The sequence below is a fragment of the Salarias fasciatus genome, unplaced genomic scaffold (genome assembly GCF_902148845.1).
Source record: "Salarias fasciatus unplaced genomic scaffold, fSalaFa1.1, whole genome shotgun sequence".
Lineage (NCBI taxonomy): Eukaryota > Metazoa > Chordata > Actinopteri > Blenniiformes > Blenniidae > Salarias > Salarias fasciatus.
In genome coordinates this window covers 1,731-23,224 of record NW_021941247.1, presented here as the reverse complement: position 1 = coordinate 23,224, position 21,494 = coordinate 1,731, and the positions used below count along the sequence as shown (strand labels likewise).

Genomic DNA, 21,494 nt, shown 5'->3' with positions numbered 1-21,494 from the left:
CTCAATGGGTCTGAATATCGGAGGGCGGTCACACACACACACACACACACACACACATGCACGCCAGGACGCGCAGAATTCCAGGCGAGCAGACGCTCCAATTAGTGCTCATCAGGCTTCCTTGCATCGCCGCAGAGTGATTCTGGGCCAGGACCGGTCCCTCGGAGAGCCACCGAACCAAGAGAGGAGGAGGAGGAAGGAGGCAGATGGGTGTATTTATAGAAAAATGAGGCCTCACAATACCCTTTTTGGAGGAAGAATTATTAAGGAACTGAGGTGCGCGGGTGCACGCGTCCCAGTTTTCTGATTAACACTGTGCGTGCAGGCCGGCCCAGGGATGAATCAGGGATGAGACGAAGGACCAACTCCTTGACACACTCACAGGGAGGCTGCACCGGCTTTTCATGCACACTCACCCGTTGCTCATGAGGAGGCTGCTGTGGTTTCACGCTGGAGGAACGGGCCAGTCTTTTTCTCTTTGAAGTTTTCAGGGATTTTTTTATTTATTTATTTATTTTTTGACATTGCATTTGAGTGGACGGATTGGATCTGAGGCTGCTAGCAGGCCCACCTGCACTTGGGAAGCCAAGATGAAGAAGTTTCTGCAGAACAAGAAAGGCAGATACTCCTTTCGGCAGAGCAAACGGGGCTCTCGGTATCCGACTAAAGATTTCTGTAAGTCCGTCGCCAGCTTCGTGCTCTGTGTGCGTCCCGCTGCGCCGTGGCTTGGGAGGCTGCGGGGCAGATCGCCTGCCTCCAGCTGAGCTCATGCAGCAAAAGCCAACATTTTCATTCTGTGTAAATCTGTATTCATCCTGTCAGAGATGTCACATTTGTGTTAACTCTTAGTCATTCTGCTTCTCCACTTCAGCTGGCTGGAGTTTGACCTCTCTTGCCTCTCAGACTGGTCAGTACAGACAGTCCTGCACTCTGTTCACTGAAGGTGTAATTACCATTCAGCAGGAGGAGCGTGTGTCTTATGCTCTGATGGGAAAGGAAAAAAAAAAAATCACTTTAGGAACTTTTGTGTCTCAAGCTAATTAAGGTCACAGTCTCTGCAACGCTTTGACTTGATTGGCTGTGGATTGTGAACCAGGTCAGGGAGCGTGGAGTGTGTCACGGTTCAGGGTGGAGGGTTACAGAGCCACACTTCATAGTACAACTTGAGACGCGGGAGGTGTGAGGAGGAAACGGAAAAGCAGCATCAGATTCAGCCTTTTTTAAACAGGCTCCTACGTCTTAGGTGTATTTGACAATGCAGGAAGAGTTGAGCGATTTGGCTCCAGCGGGTAAGTGTCGGTGGTTAAATGTCTGAGTGTTTCTTGTTTTTTGTCAAACAGCGTTGGGTGTTGTGCCGCTCAGTCTCCTTCCCCTCCGTCTTTCCAGTCCTCGGCATGCCGACGTCCAACCAGGGCTGGCCCGAGGAGTTCGGCTTCCAGCTGGGCGGAAACGGGCCCAGCTACATCCTGACGGTGGAGGAGGGCAGCAGCGCCCACCTGGCCGGGCTGCAGGCCGGGGACCAGGTGCTGGAGATCGAGGGGCACAACGTGTCGACGCTGGGCCCGCAGGCCGTCATCGCCATCGCCCAGACGCAGAAGAACATCCCGCCCAGCATCGGCGTGGTGTCCCGCATCCAGCAGGTCTCTCAGCGTCTGCATCCACCGCAGCAGTCATGCGTATGCGTGCGTTGACTTTCTGTCCCGCGTCCTGTGCAGATGGACATCATCCCGGGTCCAGACGGCCGCTTCGGGTTCACCATCGTCGGGGACTGCCCCCTGCTGGTGGAGGACTGCTCCCCCTGCTCCCCGGCCGGCCGCGCCGGCCTGCGGGCCGGGGACTACGTCATGGAGGTGAACGGGATCCCCGTCCGGCACCACGAGATGGCGGCGGCGCTGATCAAGGCCTCGCAGGGCAGGACGCTGCGCCTGGGCGTGCTGGGCCTCGGCCCGCGGCAGAAACACAGCTTCAGCGCCGAGGACGGTCAGCCGGGAGGAGAGGGGGCCCGGCTGGACCGCAAGCACAAGGCTCTGGAGTTCAACAGGAAGGCAGGTTGACCCGCTCGCTCTGGATGAGCTTAAAGCGAATAAAAACGACTTTCTGATGATTTGGTTCTTCTGTGCACCAGGCAGAGATTTGCGAAGGTGGAGGTGGCGGCGCCGTCAGTTAACAGCACCCACACAGCTCTCATATGACAGAAAGTTTTGTCTAACTGGTGATATTTAAAGAACGAAAGGCTTATAATTAGATGTGAAAATAGGCCGTCAAGAAATGCAAAGTGGATTTGAAGCCAGAAATGAAAACATCTATTCATGCTGGAGTGAATCCCAGCTGGTTGTGGATGAGGGTGGAGGACAAGTTGGACAGATCGCCAGTCCGTCGCACAGAGACACACAACCACACAGCAAGTCTGGTTGGTCTACTCTCTGACCCGTCCTCTGTCCTCGCTGTCGATCGTCCGTCAGGTGGAGCAGATTCTAGGCGACGAGCCGGAGGTGAAGGAGAAGCTCTTCATGGTGCTGAAGCAGTTTGCAGCAGAGAAGAGGGTGGAGTGGCTGGCCGCCGTTCTCCCGGAAATCCTCACGACCGACGAGCACCGGCAGCTCATCTCCAGCATCAGGTAGGACTCATGAGCTTCCAGCTCCACGTCGCACCTCGTTGGGTTATTATAAGCCGACGTTAGAAAGGAGGAGCGCTTCATTCCTCAGTCGAGACCCGGCTGCCAGCTCTCACACCTTCTGCGTCTCTCACACTCTCTGTGTGTCGATCACACGTTTGACTCACGCTCTCACGCCACAGAGAGCTTGTTTTCACTCTGGCGCTGCAGTTGTTCGCTGAACGCCTTCCTGCTCATATTTGGATTCAGAAAGAAAAGTTATCATTTCGTTGCTGCATCAGGTCCCAGTCACAACTCAGATAATCTGCAGGGATTGAACTGTTAATGAGGACGTCCCTGGTGTTCATCCCACTGCCTGCTGGATTAAAGGGGGGCTTTGCCCACAGCCAGCCATTATGAAGCTGTACTCGCTTTAGGTAGGCCCCATCTGCCACCCGGGGTAAATCCACAGCGACCCTCCGAGCGGCCCGGTGTCGCCGGCGCCAGTGAAACTGCAGGCTGAGCGTTCGCCGAGGGGAAGGGGGTTTAGAGTTTTTAAGCGCTAAATGAGGATTGGCAGCGGGAGCGGCCGGCACAGCGTGGAGGTGTGTGTGATGAGGAGCCACCGGCAGACCGAGCGGACTCCTCGCCTCATGGAAACCTCATTCAACCAATCAGTGATGCCAAAACTAAACCTGGAGCCGCATCCGGAGTGGCAGAGACGGGAAGTCGCCAGACCACTGAACGTGAAACGCTCTTCAGGTAGCCAGAGTTTTGTGGCAGACTCCGAGCCAAAACTCAGAAAATGACCAGCATGTGTGCCTCTCTGAGAATCCCCTGATGGTTTATCCACAGATTGCACTTCTTCCATAGCTGGAGCCAAATCCTCCCTTTGATTCTGCTCTACTACTACTACCACACCAGATTCTCACTATTATGCCTTGTTGTTATTAATACACCGCCAGAAGGGCTTCGGTTATGATGAGATGGGTCTCTGTTGCTGCTCCCACCTGAAATGACGTGAGCCCACCAAACTGAAATCGCTCATTAATAATTCAAGGGGCTGTTTGTATCGTAACGGTTTCGGCATTACTACTCTCTCTCTGTGGCCGTCCATCCCCCACCCGTCCTCCCAGCCCTCACCTCTCCCTCTCTCCCTCTCTGAAGGGGGTTTTGTGTTTTGCTGGGATGGATTTTCTCCTCGTTATTCTGCTCGGAGCTCCGGCTCTTCCCGCACGGTGACCGTTCTCCGCCGACGCTCGGCGGAGACGGCTTCCACCGCGCATCAAGGTCCGAGCGCATCTTTAAATCTCCGTCGTTAGATGCTGTAGATGTTATCCGCGGCTCTGCTCTGTTCAACTTCAGCTTGTGTTTAGTTGATTTTTGAGCGATGGGTGACAGCTGAGGCCATGGATTGTCTGGGGTGAGTACGACCTCTTCTCCTTCACACTCCAACCTCAGCGTTTCTCTCTGAAGTTGTGGAAAATGTGTTTCGCTGTCGAATTTCGTGCCTCTCCCGTTTTGCCACCTGCCTTGTTTTCACAAAGTGGTAGTGAAAGTGTAATTATGTACGTGAAGTGGGAGGTGAGTAAATATTTAATGGCGGCTGATATTACAGGGCTGCTGTGGATATTTATTATCTAATTTTTGAGGCTGCAGAAATTCACGACCCACTTGTGAGTTTCTAAGATCCCTGCAGGCAATTTAAAGCTTTCGATCTATAATTGATTATTTCAGTTATGTGGGCTGATAGCAGCGTGCGCGGCGCTCATGCATAGAAACTGTTTGCTGTGGAGAAAATAAACTAAGACCTGCAGTTTTTTTCGGTCTCTAAGTGACTAAATGCTTTTAAGATTCAATAATATTCAATAATATTGGTGGATAACCTTAAAATTACTGACACTTTGGCCAATCCACTTGCAAACTTTTCATTTGCAAACTCCAATCATCTTTTTTCTTCTTTTATAACAGCAGTGATGGCTTTTAATAAAGGAATGTCTCTGATCTGAACTTGACCGGGGTTGTTTCTATGAAGCCGTAATGCCGCAGCCCCCAGCTCCTCCTTATCTGCACTGCATGCTGTGCACAAAGCTTTCTTTTTCAGCGGCGTTCATAATGACGGTGTTTAATCTTGACTGTAGGAGTCCGTGGCTGCAGCTAATTTACACTGAACAAAAGGGAGAAACACAGTCTCACTGCTCCCCTGAGCCCCGCTGATTGATGAATGGTATTAAAACCAGCGGATCCAGGGTTGAAGTTTCCTCCTCCTGCTAGATGCACCTTTTTGTTTTCCCCCTTCACGGCTAAACTCACATAGTACTGAGCTTGTTACATGCTTGAGGAGACTCTGGAGAAGTGGGTGTTTGCATCAGAAGGTGATAAAAAAGGTGTCTGCAGCCATGTTCGAATAGATTATAGATGGAGATGCTGACCGGAGACGGGAGGCAGGGTTGAGGATGTTGAGGTTTTCCACTGGGAGCGAGAAGAAAAGACATAAACTGCAAAAGAACAGCTGCTGCAGACGATCTGCTGTGGCAACATAGAAACACAGAGTAGGAAAACATTCAGGAGAAATAAATTAAAAGACATTGGGAAAGGAATAATGATGGCATAACAGTTGAGAAGGCAGCAACATCAAACGCTCCTCTCCTCATTGATCCTTCTTCCACACAGCGAGCAGCTCCTTGTGTCTTACAGGAGTTGTTTTGCCCCTCTTAAAGACCATAAAGGGGCCGACAATCGCATTTTCCCATAATCCCAGCTCAGCTCGTCTCCCCCCCACCAACTCCTCACAACTCCGTTTGTCTGAACACTTCTGTGCAGCATCGCATTCATCTGAAGTGGAAAGAAACTCTTCTGAGGGGTTTTTGATCGCTCTCCCAAAGCTTTGAGCTTCATCCAGGGGTTGCTGTGGATGCTGTTTATTAGCACCAGCCAGGCTCTGTGGGATTTTTTGCAGATTTCTTGGGATGCTGGAGGCAGAAGTAATGCTCGCTGTTTTTCACAGGAGCCTTTTTAAGTCCTCCGACAGGATTGTTCCTCAATAAGCCTTCATCTGAGCTTTTAATAGGCCTTTAATGGAGTCTGATTCTGCTCTTAAGTCTCTGGACAAACACCAAATCAGCCCGAAACGCTCAAAACACATTCGTAATAGTATCAGTTGTAATTCCGCCGGCTTTATCCTTAAATGTGCGACCCACCGCTGAGCCTCCCCTCTGTCACCAGACACTCTCTCTCACACTGTTACTCCTGCGTTTACGCTCCCGCGTTGCACCGTGCTCACCCCCCCTTCACACGCCGGACCCCCATCAGGACACCGGGAAGGAAATGAGGTCCACACTGTGGTTTTCTGCTTGTCATTTCTCCCTTTTGAGAAATCCATGCCTTCCTCTCAGCTTGCGTCCTCCTCCACACCCTCGCTCAGATAATTATAGATCTCTGTTCTTAATAAATGAGGTCGAATCAGAACACTCATTTAGTTTCCAAGAGTTGATGTAGAAACTTTTTTTTGTGTGTGTGTGTGTGTGTGTGTGTGTGTGTGTGTGTGTGTGTGTGTGTGAGATGAGGCGGCTGTTTCCACAGATGATAGTGGGTTCGAGTGAGGACAAACAACTGCTTTTATCAAGGATAATGACAGTGGAAGCAGCTGCTCGTGCACATACACTCATATCACCCGGACCGACCGGAGCAGTGTGAGAGCGAGATGGGGGCACGCCGGCGCCGGCGCCGGCGCTTCAATAAGTGGCAAATAGCAGGGAGGCACAGACGACAAACAGAGAGGGGCCGTGTGGGCCGCTACACCTACGGCTTCAGAGAACATTTATTTATATCTCAGGAGTGTGCTTATTGTGGCTGCCTCAGACTGCAGATGCACGTTCACCTCAGCGCTGATCAAAGTCTGCCGAGACGCCGGCAGCTGGCTAAGAATACGCGGCCCATATCTTTAATCGAACACATTTGTTCCAAAAAGGAGATGTCCACCGTTTCTTTTAAGAAAGTGGCAGCTTCTTAGAAGTGACTGTGTGCCCCGTCATTTTTTTAGGTGTGGTAGAGACAGGTGGGATTGAAATGGCACAGTCCCCGTCACACTGCCAACAGCTCCTATTATTGATGATGAGGCAAAATAGTCAAAGATAAGCCTGCCTAAGGCCCGGATTTAATGAACTTTTGACATTTTTACTCTATCTAAAATGTTCATATCATATCTCCTACAAAGACGTTAATAAAACAACTGAGCTTGACGTGTTGATAATAAATGACTGATGACGATTTCCATCTCTGAAAGGTTTCCTCTGAGCTTCCACTTATAACCTCTGAATAAGATCTAATTGTTGAAAACTTGCATTTAATTGTCTCTTTTAATCTTCACGGTCCACATCAGACCTCATTGTGACTGTTTTGTATTTATATTGCGAGTGGCAGCTTTATTCATCAGTTCATGTGTGTTGCTGTACATATTTTCTGTACTTGCTGGCAAATATAACTATAACTAAGCCAAAGAAATGGTCTTATAGCAACAAAAAAGTGATTTAGTGGAGCCAAGGATGAAGTTCTGCACACAGATTGTAGAGAATCGTAGAGATTTCACTTTGAAACTGAGCTGTGGTGCTGAATGGACAGCTCCTGCAGAGGGGAACCGGCTGCACTTTTAAATCCTGCCACCAGAGGGCAGACAGCTGGAATTCCTGAGCTGTCAGTGTGCTTGAAGTGTGTCATGTTTGATTTTTTTTTTCAGTGCTTTAATGTCACACATGCTGTAAATCAACACAAGTGTTTGGATCAGCTTCAGAACGACAAAACGACCCGAGTGGATTCTCATATTTGCTTCACTGGCTGTGCAGTTACACTCCAGAAATGCTGTTGCTGTCACTACAGATCTCAGACTATTTAAGCTTCATTAATTATTTGGCACGCCTACAGTTTCTCTTGTGTGCTCACAGCTTTCAGTATTGTCTGGAAAAAGCTCTTCATACCTGTTTATGTGCCCTCACTTATTGGAGACGATGCTTTTTCTAATTATATCAGCTTTTGTGAAGTAATTCACTCCTGTTAAAAGGAGATTGACCTTCAACCTGCCTCATTATCGGCCACAAATCAATGCTGATGATGCTTCGCATTTAACAGAAGTCCTTACAGTAAAAACAGCTGAGTTTAATGGCTCGGACTCACGTTTACCATTTTCAGGCTCTTTCCACTGAGCGTGCCCTCATTGCTTTATATAGCCGTCAAAAACTGTTGTTGCAGCTTAATTGGCTTTTGGTGGCAGAGCTCTGCGCTCGCCGTTGTCTCTCCCCTGACTGCGTTAGCGTGTTTGCTGCTAATTACTGGACTGGTGCTGCTTTTAACAGACACTACACCTTTCCTGCCTGCGTCTGATTCATCTTCTCAGCGGCGAATCGGTCAGGACACAACAGCCTGGTGTAGGTGGCAATGAAAGGGGTTTGTTTGTGCAAATGTGTGCTCAGCTCGAGCTCCTGGTCGAATCCTAATGCCACCGTGGTTTAACAAACATAGACTCAAGTAATTAGCTGTTGGCTCGCTGCGTGTGTCAGCTCAGAGTTCTAGTTTTTGTTTACAGTCAACAGTGGAGCCTGAATAATATGCCGGTTTGGACATGTTGGTGATAAACGTGCTCTGCTGAGGCCCAAATATTTAACAGACTTTACTTTTTCCTCTAATGAACTCCAAAACTCCAGCACATTTGCAGACTTTGCTGTTTTAATACAGTCGATATGAGGATATGCTAGCAGAGCAGAGTGTTGTTTACTGCTGCTTGGGTTTGTTTAAACCTCAAACCTCCTTCTTTCCTTTGTTTATTGAAGATGAAGTCAGTGGAAGGAGAGACAGAGGCAGATGATATTGTGTATTTTACACCGACGAGCTCCTCACACTGTCACATACCAGCAGTGTGACAGTTTATGAGTGTACTTGATTCTTGAAAGCAGTGAAAGATGGCGCTAAGATGGAGGATTGACTTGTTCTTGTCACGCGGCTGGTGTCTTTAACATCCAGGCAGTGAATTTACAGCAGGGTCAGTGTCCGGGATGGAGCACCAGCGGACCAACTTTATAGAAGGAAGCGATTAAACCAGAGGGAAATCTAATGACGGGCAGAACTAATCAGCACAAGGCAATACAAGGAGATCACTTACACACACACACACACACACACACACACACACACACACACACACACACACACACACACACACACTGACCGGGGTAACATGAGAACAGACGGAGATTTGAGATAGTGAAGCTCCCTGAAACTGGATAAGACGACAGTGTGTGAAATGAAACGGGAAACAACACGGAGGAAATGAAAAGTCATGAAATGACTCCAGGACAGGAACGTTAGGAGGAAGCAACATCGTCAACACAAACACTCCGTACACACAACAAAACACAACCAAATAGTAGGTAAACAGACTAAAAGTAGAGATAATGAAAGTCTTCTCAGTATCTCTAGACTTCTTTTTCTGGCTTCGTCTCTTTTTAACGAGGCATTGTTGTCTGTTACAGCGACAGTCCTTCTTTTATTTCCTTTATTCTTCTATTCAGGAAAACAGTCACTTACACAACAACACAAATGCCATCATTTAATGTGAAAATCAAGGTCAGTGTGTGTGTGTGTGTGGTGTGTGTGTGTGTGTGTGTGTGTGTGTGTGTGGGCCGACTGTCTCCTGGCAGCAGTTCTGATCACTTGAATGGAAACTTTCTCTCTGTTGTCAGGAGCGACTCATTATTTTCTTGTCTTCTGCTGGTCGGGTGTTGTTGTTGTTGTTGTTGTTGTTGCTGTTTGGGAAGCAGCCGGCCGTCTGCACACAGCCACTCCATGAGTTATAGAGCCTCTCAGTATCTCTGTACCTCCCGGCAGGTCGGTCTCTGCTCACCGGCTTCCTTGTATTTATTTATAATCTGAAGTAAAGTGGAGTCGCGGACTGTCTCGGCCCAAAATGTTCCACATCACGGTTCTTTGTCTCACTCTGAGGACGGTTAAGGTCCGAGGTCAACGGCATAATGACAGCTTCCTGCTCGGCGCTGACGGAGCGGCACAGAGGTGAGGTGTGGACGGAAGTGTAGGAGAGAGTGAGGATGAGAGAGAGAGAGAGAGAGAGAGAGAGAGAGAGAGAGAGAGAGAGAGAGAGAGAGAGAGAGAGAGAGAGAGAGAGAGAGAGAGGAATCCCAGGCTCACTCACTCCCACACCTTTCCCTCATGCTGTATTCTGGCTCCGGCAGTCGCGCTGCAGCAGTCGGGCTCCAGCAGGCGGTGGGTGACGCCGCCGTTTGCTCATCAGAAGAACAGCTTTTCTCTCCGGCTACATTTTCTTCTTCTTCTTCTTCTTCTTCTTCTTCTCTGAGGACGTCAGTCACCTCCAGGGGTGAAGACTTCTCCACTGTCAGTCTGTCGCTGTTTTTTTTCCCCCTTTCACTGTGAGACTTGAAGGAGAAGCCTGTTGAGTTGGACGCCGAATCGTGTCTTGAGTTTTTCTCCCGGCTGTTGTTTTTCCACGATGAGCGACTCGTTTGATTCCACAGCAAACCGAGGAGGATCTGTGATTTAGATCCGTCCTCTCTCTCTCTCCACTCTTCGCCCCGCCAGACGTAGTTTTGGTGAAACAGACCCGCTAACGCTCGCTGTCCTCACATGCCACCATGTTCGCCAGAATCTTCATCCCCAAGAAGCACCGGCAGCGCTTCGACGAGGCCGTCAACCAGAACGTCATCAACCGGCTGTGCCGCAGCAAGAGCATCAGCGAGCCGCAGGGCCGGATCCGCCGCAGCCGCAGCGAGGACCACTCGGACCGCCACCGCGGCTCCAAGCGGGCCAGCTCGGTGCCCAGGGACGGCGGCGAGCCCGGCGAGAGGGAGCGCGGCGGCGAGAGGGACCGCGGCGCCAGGAAGTCCGTCTCCGGGATCCCGGCGCATCCCCCCGTCGGACCCAACCAGAGGTGAGCCGGCGCCGCTCTGTCTCTCTGCTCTCTGCCTGTTGTGTTGTTTACTGTTCACACACTTTGCTTTAAAGATGCATGTTGCCTGCTGCCGGTGAGTCTTTCATCCTGAAGCCTCCCGTCTGCTTCAGAGGCTCAGAGAGCCGCACGACCCCGAATCTGCAAATATGAGGCGGTTTTCAGGAAGTGGAAACATCTTTCATCCTCCTCACCTGTTCAGCGCGGCGATCGAACCCCTGGCCGCCCACGCACACTGTCCAATTAACGCCACAGCTGGATTACAGCAGTGGCAGCAGACTCCCACGCCGGGCTCAGTCCGCAGATCTCCTGAGATCTCGAGCCGGAGAGGAAATGTGCCGACGCAGGCGTCAACGGCGAGTTTATTACTCTGTCACCGAAAAGTTGTGTAGCGCCTTCACTCAACTAAACAAACCCAGGAGTGCTGTTGTGTAACACCGATGTGTCTCCACAGTAACTGGGAGCAAAGATGGAAATGTAGAGAGAGAAATGACGGAGAGCTGAGGTGAAGTGAAGGGAAGCAGGGATGGAAAATGCTGAAATGATTCAAACAAAAAAACTCAGTGTCATTTCATACAGTAGCCACTCAGAGTTACAGAATCATTCTCAAATTGTGCGTTGTGGTGGCCGTGCACCAGCTGACAGTCAACCCTCCCGAAGTGAATAAATACAAAATATTAATATTGAAGAAAAAAAAGAAAAACTAATGTGAAGAATTTGGAAAAAAAGGTTTTTGCAGCTTAAAAATCACCGTTTGAGTTGTGCTGCAGCCTGATGCTGCTTTTCTGTAGACATATAGTCCAACAAACATGTGCACACACACAAACACACACGCACACACTCACAAACACACTCAGGAACATGTGCAGCAGCCTATATGCCTCTCTGCATTTAGCTCGTCTTACATAACAGCCAGTAAGCGCAGCTATCAAAGAGTAGATTTGTCTATTTCCTCCCCCCCTTCTTATTTCTTTTATTTTGTCTTCCCCCGTGTTTATACACCACGGCAGTGTTTCCTTGAGCCATCGCCATGGCAACGCAGTGGGGAGAGATCTCTGAAGCCTCGATGTAAATAGAGGCTCCACCGTTGGGGTGAACGAGAGAGAGAGAGAGAGAGAAGCGGCGGCGTCTCTCCGTTCGGAGTTGATTACTTCGTATCTGAGCTGAAGACAAAAAGACGTGTGGAGCTCCAGCTGCTCCGGTCCGGATTGTTATGCAGAAAGAACACGATTGCCTCTGATTGCAGAGTTGGATTGTGGGAAATGGAGCTGGTTTATTCAAACTCCCACCGACAGGAAGTGACACACGAGAGCAAACAGGCTCCTGAACATCACATCAACAGTATAGATCTGTTAGCAGCTAACGCAGACACTAAAATAACTCTCTGTGGTTTAAAATGCTTGTTTGTTTGTCACATTTCAACATCGGCTGTTTTTGTAAAGGTTCCCCTCTGGAGTCGTGTCCTGGTCAGTGTGTGTGTGTGTGTGTGTTAGACAGCGTGAAAGTCCGTCAGTCCGCCGTTGAATTGTCAATGTCGCTCCCTGCATCACTCCCTCAGGATGGTTCGTGTCTACAGGGGGAAGAAGAACTTCGGCTTCACGCTGCGGGGTCACGCTCCCGTCTGCATCGACTCCGTCATCTCAGGTACCGCCGAAAAAAGCTCCGAACAGTACGCTCCTGTGTGCGTGTGTGTGTGCGTGTGTGTGTGTGTGTTGGCTGAACAGGCGGGGGCAGATGCAGCTCATGTGGGAGATTCTGTTGTGCCAGCCGCTGAGGGGTCGAAGGTGATCAGGAGGTGTGTGTGTGTGTGTGTGTGTGTGTGTGTGTGTGTGTAACAGGAAGTAGATTTGTGTGAGTCACCACTGAATTGAGGGGAAAACACTGGGAACAGGCTGTGCTGGAGCAGGTATTCATAGCGGTCCGTCAATACTACAGAGAAACATTTACACCTGCAGATCCACATAACGTGACAGAAAACCTCGATTTCTAAATCACTCCAGGACTCCGGGGTTCAAAACTAAAAAAAAACTCTGACAGGCCGAATGCTGCTGCAGTTCATGAGTTGCTGGGTGATTGTAGATGAAATGAGACTCGCGGTTGGATGATGAGAAGCTTCCTGGAGTAAATCGCTTCTTAAGTGCTGCCGAGATGAGCAGGTCACGACTCAACTCGGCAGGAGCCACAAGATGAGACGCTTATTTGAAAGGGGTTTGTCACGGCGGCGTGCAGCCGGAAGCGCCGAGGGCAAGGGCGAGCGGTCCGCGACGGAGAGGGTCGGTGAGAATCCAGGAGGCTTTCAGGCCTTTCGGTGGGGAGTTTGCATGTTCTCTGTGTGAATGCTGCTACCTTGTTGCTGCCAAGCCTCAAAGCCAAGCTGTCAGAGTGGGGTTGGAAAAACAAGCATGATGCATCATGGGAGAAGCTTTCTGGACATTTGACTGCATGAGATTTCACCAAAATTGACTTTTTGCCGAGATTTTTGTCACTTTCCATTGCAATTATTCGATTTTGTGAAATCATGGACATTTTAAAGCTGCCAGTCGTGTAGTGTGAGGTTAACATCTGCAGGATCCTGTTTGTCCTACAGACATGAGACTTTTGGACAAAAAAGTAAATATGTTCACTTTTCAAAGCATCAAATGTAGTATTTCTCTTCTTACTCCAATGGGAATCCCACTATTTGGTTGAATGAACAAGGCCTTCTATGAACAATCCTCCAGGTCAGAAAGGCCTGAGTGCTGAATTATTTTTTCCAGTGAAGCGAGAGCGTCTTTTGTTTGGATTGTTTCCGCTGTCGGACAATTTTTCATTCTGTTGCTTCAGTTTGACAAACGGCTTTCCACTTGCGCAGCTATTGCCACACACAAAATAAAAAATAAAATAAATAACTCAGGCTTTCTGTAGAGCACCTGTGAGGGTTACTGCTGATGAATGAGCTGATTAGTGTTTCTTATTTTAAATCCAGCATTAAAAGGTTGTTAACTGTTGATTTCTGAGAGAAAAGTCGCGACGGCGCTGTTGAGGGAATGTGGCGAGGAAGCAGAGAGGTGTGTGTGTGTGTGTGTGTGTGTGTGTGTGTGTGTATGTGTGTGTGTTTGATGATGACGGCACCATCTCCACCCACCACCCTCTCCCACCGACATGTGCTGAAGCAGCCTGAGCCGACTGACTCAGTGGGCCTTATGGAGGCTGCGGGGGCGGGCGGCGTGATCTGAACAAACATCCTTTATGATAAGCGGGAAGCCGCGCGCGCGCCCGGTCTGCACATCAACACGTCTCAAGCTTTTCGGTCACCATGAAGACGACATTTCAATTGGCCGGGTATTAAAGAGGCGCAGCGACTCCGGGGACGGTTCTGACAGCACGGCTTCCTTACGTAATGAGATTTTTCACGGCGCTCAGGGGCTCTGGTGGATGTCACACACACACACACACACACACACACACACACACACACACACACACACACACACACACACACACACACAGATTGACAGCGTCACATTAGTCACCATCATCCGCACCTTGTCTGGGCTCTGACTGACGTCTGCCTGTCTCTCCCTCCCAGACAGCCCTGCGGAGGAATGTGGCCTCAAACCAGGAGACCGGATCCTGTTCCTCAACGGCCTGGACATGAGGTTCGTCTCCAAAATGAAAACGCTTATTATCAGCAGCTCGAGCCGTTAGTAGTATTTTTTTTTTTTTTTTTCCCCTGCGCCTGCTGTCCAAGTGGCTGAACCCAGACTATATATTTAAAGATTTTATCTGTGTGAGGAGCCATCTGCCGCCGTGCATTCAGAGAACCGTCTTCAGCCAGTCGGATAATCCGTCACAAGTAAATACAGCTTTTATTTGGTTTTGTCAAAGAATCCGCTCAGAGACTTAACTCTGGAGCAACTTTAGAAAAGTTTTCTGTCACATCAGAGGAGAGTTTCCTGAAAGCTCCGCTCTCTGCTGGTGGAGTGTGTGTGTGTGTGTGTGTGTGGTGTGTATGTGTGGTGAGGCACGTGCCGGGCTCCCTTTATGTAAACCGCACTTGTGGGAGTCTTTGTAAGTTCTTCTGTGGACTTTCTCCACTTGTCGACCTCCGGCCCTCCCGGCCTCTCGGCGTGGGCGTCCGCATAAGAAGCTCACCGAGTCGCACACGAGCTCGGCGAATAACAGTATAGCAGCCGCCGGCCCAATGTTTCCAGCGCCGTGTGAAGAACACGGCGCTGGAAACACGTGTGAAGAACACGGCGTTACTCATCCCGCCGGCCTGACAGACGGCGTGGAGCCGCGGCGTTCAGTGACAGCATGGCGCTCCAACAATGAGAGGAAAACACCGTCCAGCAGATGTGTGGGGGTTCAGTGTTTACCGCTCTGACTTCCTGCAGGAAACTGTTCCCACGAGAAGGTGGTGTCCATGCTGCAGGGCAGCGGGGCGGTGCCCACGCTGGTGGTGGAGGAGGGTCCGTCCGAATACTCGTCCGAGTCCGACCGACCCGGAGGAGTCCCCCGGCCTGACCGCCCACCACCATGCCCTCGCTCCAGGTTCGCCGCGCCGCCGGGTCCAGCATCACTACTCTCGTTGTCGTAGAAGTTTTGAGTGAAACAGATCAGGATCAGTCCCCCGTTTCATGTGCTCCCAGGTCTCCGGCGCTCAGCTCCCTCCAGTGGGTGGCCGAGATTCTCCCGCCCAGCATCAAAGTCCACGGGAGAACCTTCAGCCAGCAGCTGGAGCACCTGCTGACCATCCAGGAGAGATACACCGTCTGCAAGGCCCTGGAGACCTTCTTCCAGCACAGGTGAGGGGGCTTCAAACCCATTCTGACCCAGTCCTTTTAAAACAGGAAGTTCAAAAGACTGCGGCGCGCTGAGCTGCGGGTCTTCATGGATAATGGATGGAAAACCACGTTGAAGCTTTAGACTGAAAGAAAGGGAAACCAGCAACATTCAGATAACTGAGATCTGTCAGAGCGTGTTTCTCATCAGGGCGCTTTCAGAAATATTCATGTTTTTTTTGTTTTATGTTGCCTCGTTGTCGGTGAAAATGGTTCGAAGCTGCAGTGAAAACGAGCTAAATTCTCGATTCTCGTGTCTGTCGCACCGTCGTGCTGCAGGACTCGTTAAGTTAAACTTGAGAAATGACAGAAAACCGGCTGTTGCCCGGGAAACGGCTCTTTTTTTCTCTCAATACTTCGGCTAAGTATAGTCTTAAGCAGGCTTCACTAAGAAAATGAATGATGGCGAGATGTGAGCGCGGAGAGAATGATCCACGTAGCCAAGCGGGGAGTTTTTTTCCCTCCCGTTGGGCTCCGATCGTATTTCCTCCAGGATGAAGGGATCGGCGGCGAATTAGCTCTGCAGCTGATGCAAACATGTGATGCAGCAGGATTTAAAGCTAAAAAGGCAATTGAATTTTTCCCCCGTGCGTGCTTACAGTAAACACCCAGAGGCGTGAATCCTGCCACCGCTGGCTTCCCTGCCATCCTCCCACCTTTTATATAATCACGTTTCATCCTGCATCTTCTATACGAGCCGCTACTTAAACACAATCTGCATCTCTGGGTGAGGATTGGTGGCCGTCCGGTGACGTAACGGCGATCTTGGGCGTTCTGTGCGCGTGCAGGAACGTGGACACCCTGATCGTGGACGTGTTTCCGGTGCTGGACACTCCGGCCAAGCAGCTGATCTGGCAGTTCATCTACCAGCTGCTGACCTACGACGAGCAGGAGCGCTGCCAGAGCAAGCTGTCGCGCTTCCTGGGCTTCAAGAGCAGCGGTGAGACTGAAACCGATTGCTGTGACAATGATTCCTCCGTTATTGCTGGTGATCTCGATGAACTGGAGGCTCTGAAGTTCTCGTCTGCCTCCCGCAGCCGTGCTGGAGCCGGACGGAGCGGCGGAGCACCACCGCCGCAGCAGCTCCATGCGCGTGACGGGGACGTCGTACCGCAGCAGCCTCCGGGAGCGGAGCTCCGACGACTGCATCATCGGGACGCACCTGGGAATGGGTACGCTGCAGCGCCCCGTCTGGACCTCCCAGACAGGCTGATCGTGCTCCACAGACGGGTGGAGCTTTCAGCTGCTCTCTGGACTTATAAGTAAAGTTGAGGTGCAGACAGTAAATCAGAAGCACATATGGTTTCTTTAGCAGTTACTGCCCTCCTGGTGTTCCCCTGAAGTAAAGTATCTAGTCTGGAATTGCCAGTAAGGCTGAGTTCACCCTCAAGTGAGACTGCTTCTAATTTTAAGAGCTTGCAGTACTGTAGTACTGTAGTGTTGCTGGAAACAAACAGGCGTTCCTTCAGTATCAGAGAAATACTGTAATCACCTGTTGCCTCCATATCCGTGCTGCTCCCTCAGCTCTCTGCTCGCTGTTTATTTCCAGCAAAGGTCTGCTCAGGCTTCAGGTGTTCCACTCATCCTCTCCATCTCGCTGCTGTCCTCTGCTCTGCTCCATCCTCTCTCCTCCCGGCGAGAGGAGGACGGACGCCAGAGGCTCATGTCTTCCATGCTTTGTTATGCTGTAGGAATTCATGTTGATGAATCTGGAAACCCGGAGGAGAGACAGTCCGGAGATGGAACGTCCTTCCCCGAGTCGCCCGACCTCAACCATGTAGGTACAGCCGCGGGCTCGTCCGTCCGCTTTGCATCCCCGGAGCCTCCTGTGCTCGCTGTGCTTTTGCCTCTCGCAGTGTTTGAAGGTCTGCCGGCGGTCTCCGGGGCTGCGCTCGTCTCGGTGCGCGACGCGGCAGACCTTCAAAGCGCGCTAACGGCTGCTCGTGCCTCCCGCCTCTAGATGACAGGCGTGTACACGGAGCTGGAGACCGTGTACGCTGGGAAGAGGTGTCGCCGCTGCAGGGCGGCTCCTCGGCCGAGCCCGAGGCGCCGGGACAGCCCGAGGGCTACAGCCGCCCTCTCTCGCCCCTCACACTCCCCCGCTCACCGGTAATCTTTCAGGTACTGTGCTGACACACACACACACACACACAAGCTTTTCAGAAACTCGCTTTTGCCGTGAAGGTCTTCACGTGCTTCATGAGTCACAGGAATGAGCTGCTCTTTTGTGACGAGAGCCTCACGGCGTCCGACCTGCCATAAATACCGCCTCCTGCGTGGGCTCATGTGTCATGGCAGCAGATTGTCCCGCTGCAGGAGCGTCTGCGTTTGACTGAGAACCCATTCAAACAGCCCGATCTGCTCACGTTGCCATGGTTACCTCAAAAATCACCTTCCGTGGCGTCACCACCTCACGAGGACAGGACGGGACGAATGTTTTTCACGCCGCAGCTGTCGAGCCGCGTCAGATCTTCCATCTCCTTTCCCCCCCTGCAGGTAACCGCAAGTCCGGCCTGACGCTGTCCTGGAAGGAGCCGCTCCCCACGCCGGTCTATGAGATCCACCACCAGAGCAGCGTGGACTCCAACCCCTACGTCAGCCTGGAGAGCCCCCCCGCCTCGCCGCAGCACTCGGACAGCGGCGGCGGCGGCGGCGGGCCCAACACGCTGACCCGGCGCCGGAAGCTGTTCACCTTCTCCCGGCCGCCGCGCAGCCGCGACACCGACAAGTTCCTGGACGCCCTGAGCGAGCAGCTGGGACACCGAGTCACGCTGGTGGACGACTTCGTCCCCGGAGAGAACGACTACGAGGAGGTGAGCGCCGTCTTTAGGAATGAAATAAATGACGTTATTTAATCAACAGACAGTAGAAACCTTCAGAGGCTCGGCGTTCCCCTCCAGGTTGTGTCGTAGAGTTGCATGTTTACAGCACAGTGGCTCTAATGTGTGCTACAATGATACACCTGTGTCACATGAACAGATTTATCACGGTGGTTGTCATGGTTACAGAAGAGGAGGTGTGCCTGTAAGTAAACTCGATACTCAGCGGTGCCATAGAGTCTGATAAGATAAGCTTATATGAGGTGGAGCATGGAAGGCTGTAGGGTTCTAAAAGCAGAGCTAAAGAAATGAATAATTTTAATAAGTTTTTGTTTTTTTTGCCACAGAAGAAGGTATAATAAAATGCATGTGCTTGCAGGTGAACGCTGAATGTTGATAAAACACAAAAAGCGAAACTTCCTGCTTCTATAAAAGTTTCTGTTGCAGAAACTTTTTGAAACTCAGAAGGTTTATTAATTCTCTGATCGGTCTTCGGTCCTCGGGTCTGACTCCGCCCACTTTGCCCCCCCAGATGAGTTTCCAGGACGACCAGGACGCGGGCTTCATCCGCCGCCAGCTGAGCAGCGGCAGCAGCGAGGAGCACAGCAGCAGCGAGGAGGCCTCCTCCCCGTCCTACTCCTCCGAGCCCGAGCCCATCCCGCCGCCCCCCACCCAGAGCCCCCCGCCCCCGCCGCCCTTCCAGGCGCTCATCCCGCCCCCCGTGCAGTTCACGGACACGCTGCCGCCCGTGCGCTTCTCGCCGGAGCACGTCCCCCGCAGCCGGATGCCGTTCCAGCCGCACCACCCCCATCATCCCGCCGCCCCCGCCCCCCCGCGGACCCTCCTGTCCGGCCGCTCCCCGCTGCACAAGGCGCTCCCGGGCCGGGAGGAGCCGGAGAAGAACCCACCAGCGCTTCCAGGGCGGCCCCGCCCGCCCAACCGCTCGGCCACGCCACCACCCTGCGCTCCTCGCAGCCGTCCCGCCCCTGCTGCCTCCCCCGCCAGCTCAGCCAGCCGCAGCCGCTGCGCCAGACCTCCCCCCAGCCGTCCCCCCAGCCGCTACGGCCCAGCCAGCTGGTCCTGCAGCGCCACCACCAGCTCCACCACCAGCAACAGCTACCAGGGCCCGCTGCCGCCGTCCCTGCAGGATCACGGCCCGCCGCCGTGCCAGAGCCACGGCCCCGCCGGGCCCCCCGCCGGCCCCCAGCCGCCGGCCCCCCACTGCTCCTCCCTCCCCAGCCACTCCAAGACCTACGAAGGCTCTCGGCAGGACCAGCAGTCCCAGCAGGTAACGTCTGACAGCAGAACCTCACAGCAGCTGCTTCAGACACAGGGAGGCTGGGGAGGCGGCGCCGAGCAACAGAGAGGCCGCTTAGAAATAACAACAAACGCCACGCAGCTCCGATCGCTATGAGACCACCGCAGATCTGGAATGTTTTGACTCCAGCTGCCAGAACTTAGTCTCCGTTCAAATTTTAATTTGCACTTTAATATTTTACACCTATGATCTGTTAAGAGATAATGAGCGAGACGAGATGCTGAAGACATAAAATCACAGAGCAGGACGTCCTCCGGTCCAACAGACACCGAAACAGCTGCTCCATGTGCATAGGCCTGAACCAAACTGTCTAAAAGTCTCTTTTTTTTTGGCATTTACTGGATTTGCATTACTGGAACTGGCAGATATTGTTAATCTTTACTGCTTTGTGATGAATGTTGCCAAAAAAACAAAACATGAAAAAAGGTTGCAATAAAAAGGATGAATGTTTTTCTGGAAAGCTGACTCATTTTTTTTGTTTCCACCAAATGAATGAAGAAGAAAACAGATTGAAAATTAAGATCAATAAAGAGTGAATTTCAAATTTTGTGGTTCTTCGATGCCTCAGATCATCCTTGAGGTTCAGTAATCCAGGAGTCGACCACAGGCTCTAAACTTTGTCTTCGGCTCTCAGACGCCATTTCTGAAGTGCTAACCGAGTGTTTTCCATCTGCAAGGCTGCGCCGCCCCCGCCGCCGCCGCTGCCTCCCCCCTGCGACCCGCCTCCGCTGCCCCCGCCGGGCCAGCAGGCCTCCGACGCCAACCACATGAGCGTGAAGCGGCTGCGCTGGGAGCAGGTGGAGAACTCCGAGGGGACGATCTGGGGCCAGGTGAGCGGGCCCTCTCTCTCTCTCCCCTCTCTCTCTCTCTCTCGCTCGCTCGCCCTCCGTCTGTGGGCCGCCGTGCGTGGAAACAGTCAGAAGCGGCGACCTTGAATGTTCCCACTTGGACTGCGAGATTTCTCGGCCCTCCCACGGCTCTCCTCCCAGAATCAGACCGGCCTCCTCATGTGTCTCTGAGTCAGCGCCGCGTCAAAGCAACCATCCTGTAAACACAATCTGAGCCAGAACTCCAGCAGCTACCAGAGTCCGAGACTTTCTGATCCAAACGTAGAACTGGGTGTATGAGAATGAGCTTTGTCTCTGTGTGTGTGTTGTGTGTGTGTGTTGTGTGTGTGTGTGTGTGTGGTGTGTGTGTGTGTCCCGTCCAGCTCGGGGAAGACTCGGAGTACGATAAGCTCAGCGACATGGTGAAGTACCTGGACCTGGACCTGCACTTCGGGACTCAGCGCAGACCCAGTGAGTCCCCCGTCGTCATGGCGACCCGGCCGGACGTCACTGTAACGTTAACTCGTTTTCAATGTGGGCTCTGCTTGTGCCTCCGCAGTTCAGACGCTCTCCATGATCCTGTGATTCTCCCATCAGGCACCACTGCTCCCTGTCCTCCTCTGTCTCTCAGTGATATCACAGCTCTGCCGCCGCCGCGCCTCGGTGGCAGAGCTGTGATATTAAAGCCATCAACGGCCTCGCCGGCTTGTTGTGTCTCCATTCCTGTGTGTGTGTGTGTGTGTGTGTGTGTTGACTTTCCCCCCGGTGCCTGGAGAACCCATCCTCACTCTCCTTGTTAAAATTACCAGTCTCTCCTCCAGAGCCGGCCTTCCTGCCCGAGAACCTGAAGAAGAAAGACGTGGTGGAGATCCTGTCGCATAAGAAAGGCCTAACAACGCATCTGTGAGTACCGCCAGAGCCGGGCGCCGCAAGAACTCACCGTCAGATAAATACCACCGTATCTCTAGAAAAGTTGTTTTGTTTGTTTTGCTTGTTTATTTTGTTTCGAGCAAAATTTCATTCGGAGTGTCAGCAGTAAACACAAAATCATTACAATCCAAATAGGAACATCAACAATAACAAAACACATTTATATGAGCTCGAAAGGGAGTGGGATGAAGTAAAACTTATTGTCTCCCACCCCT

General features: G+C 51.8%; 1 protein-coding gene across 1 annotated transcript; it reads left to right on the top strand.

Annotated features, from left to right (window-relative positions):
* Positions 1-590: 590 nt before the first annotated feature.
* Positions 591-21,252, top strand: LOC115384498 (delphilin-like; the record flags this gene model as incomplete). Its single annotated transcript, XM_030086781.1, has 19 exons — positions 591-675; positions 1,387-1,640; positions 1,716-2,045; positions 2,463-2,617; positions 10,260-10,544; positions 12,121-12,206; positions 14,131-14,199; positions 14,939-15,095; positions 15,194-15,349; positions 16,174-16,325; positions 16,423-16,557; positions 17,077-17,162; positions 17,346-17,392; positions 17,424-17,506; positions 17,882-18,198; positions 18,737-19,492; positions 20,200-20,352; positions 20,733-20,820; positions 21,159-21,252. Coding segments are annotated over exons 1-19 (3,488 nt in total), but the record flags the coding sequence as incomplete, so codon positions are not given.
* Between the last annotated feature and the right edge of the window lie 242 nt (positions 21,253-21,494).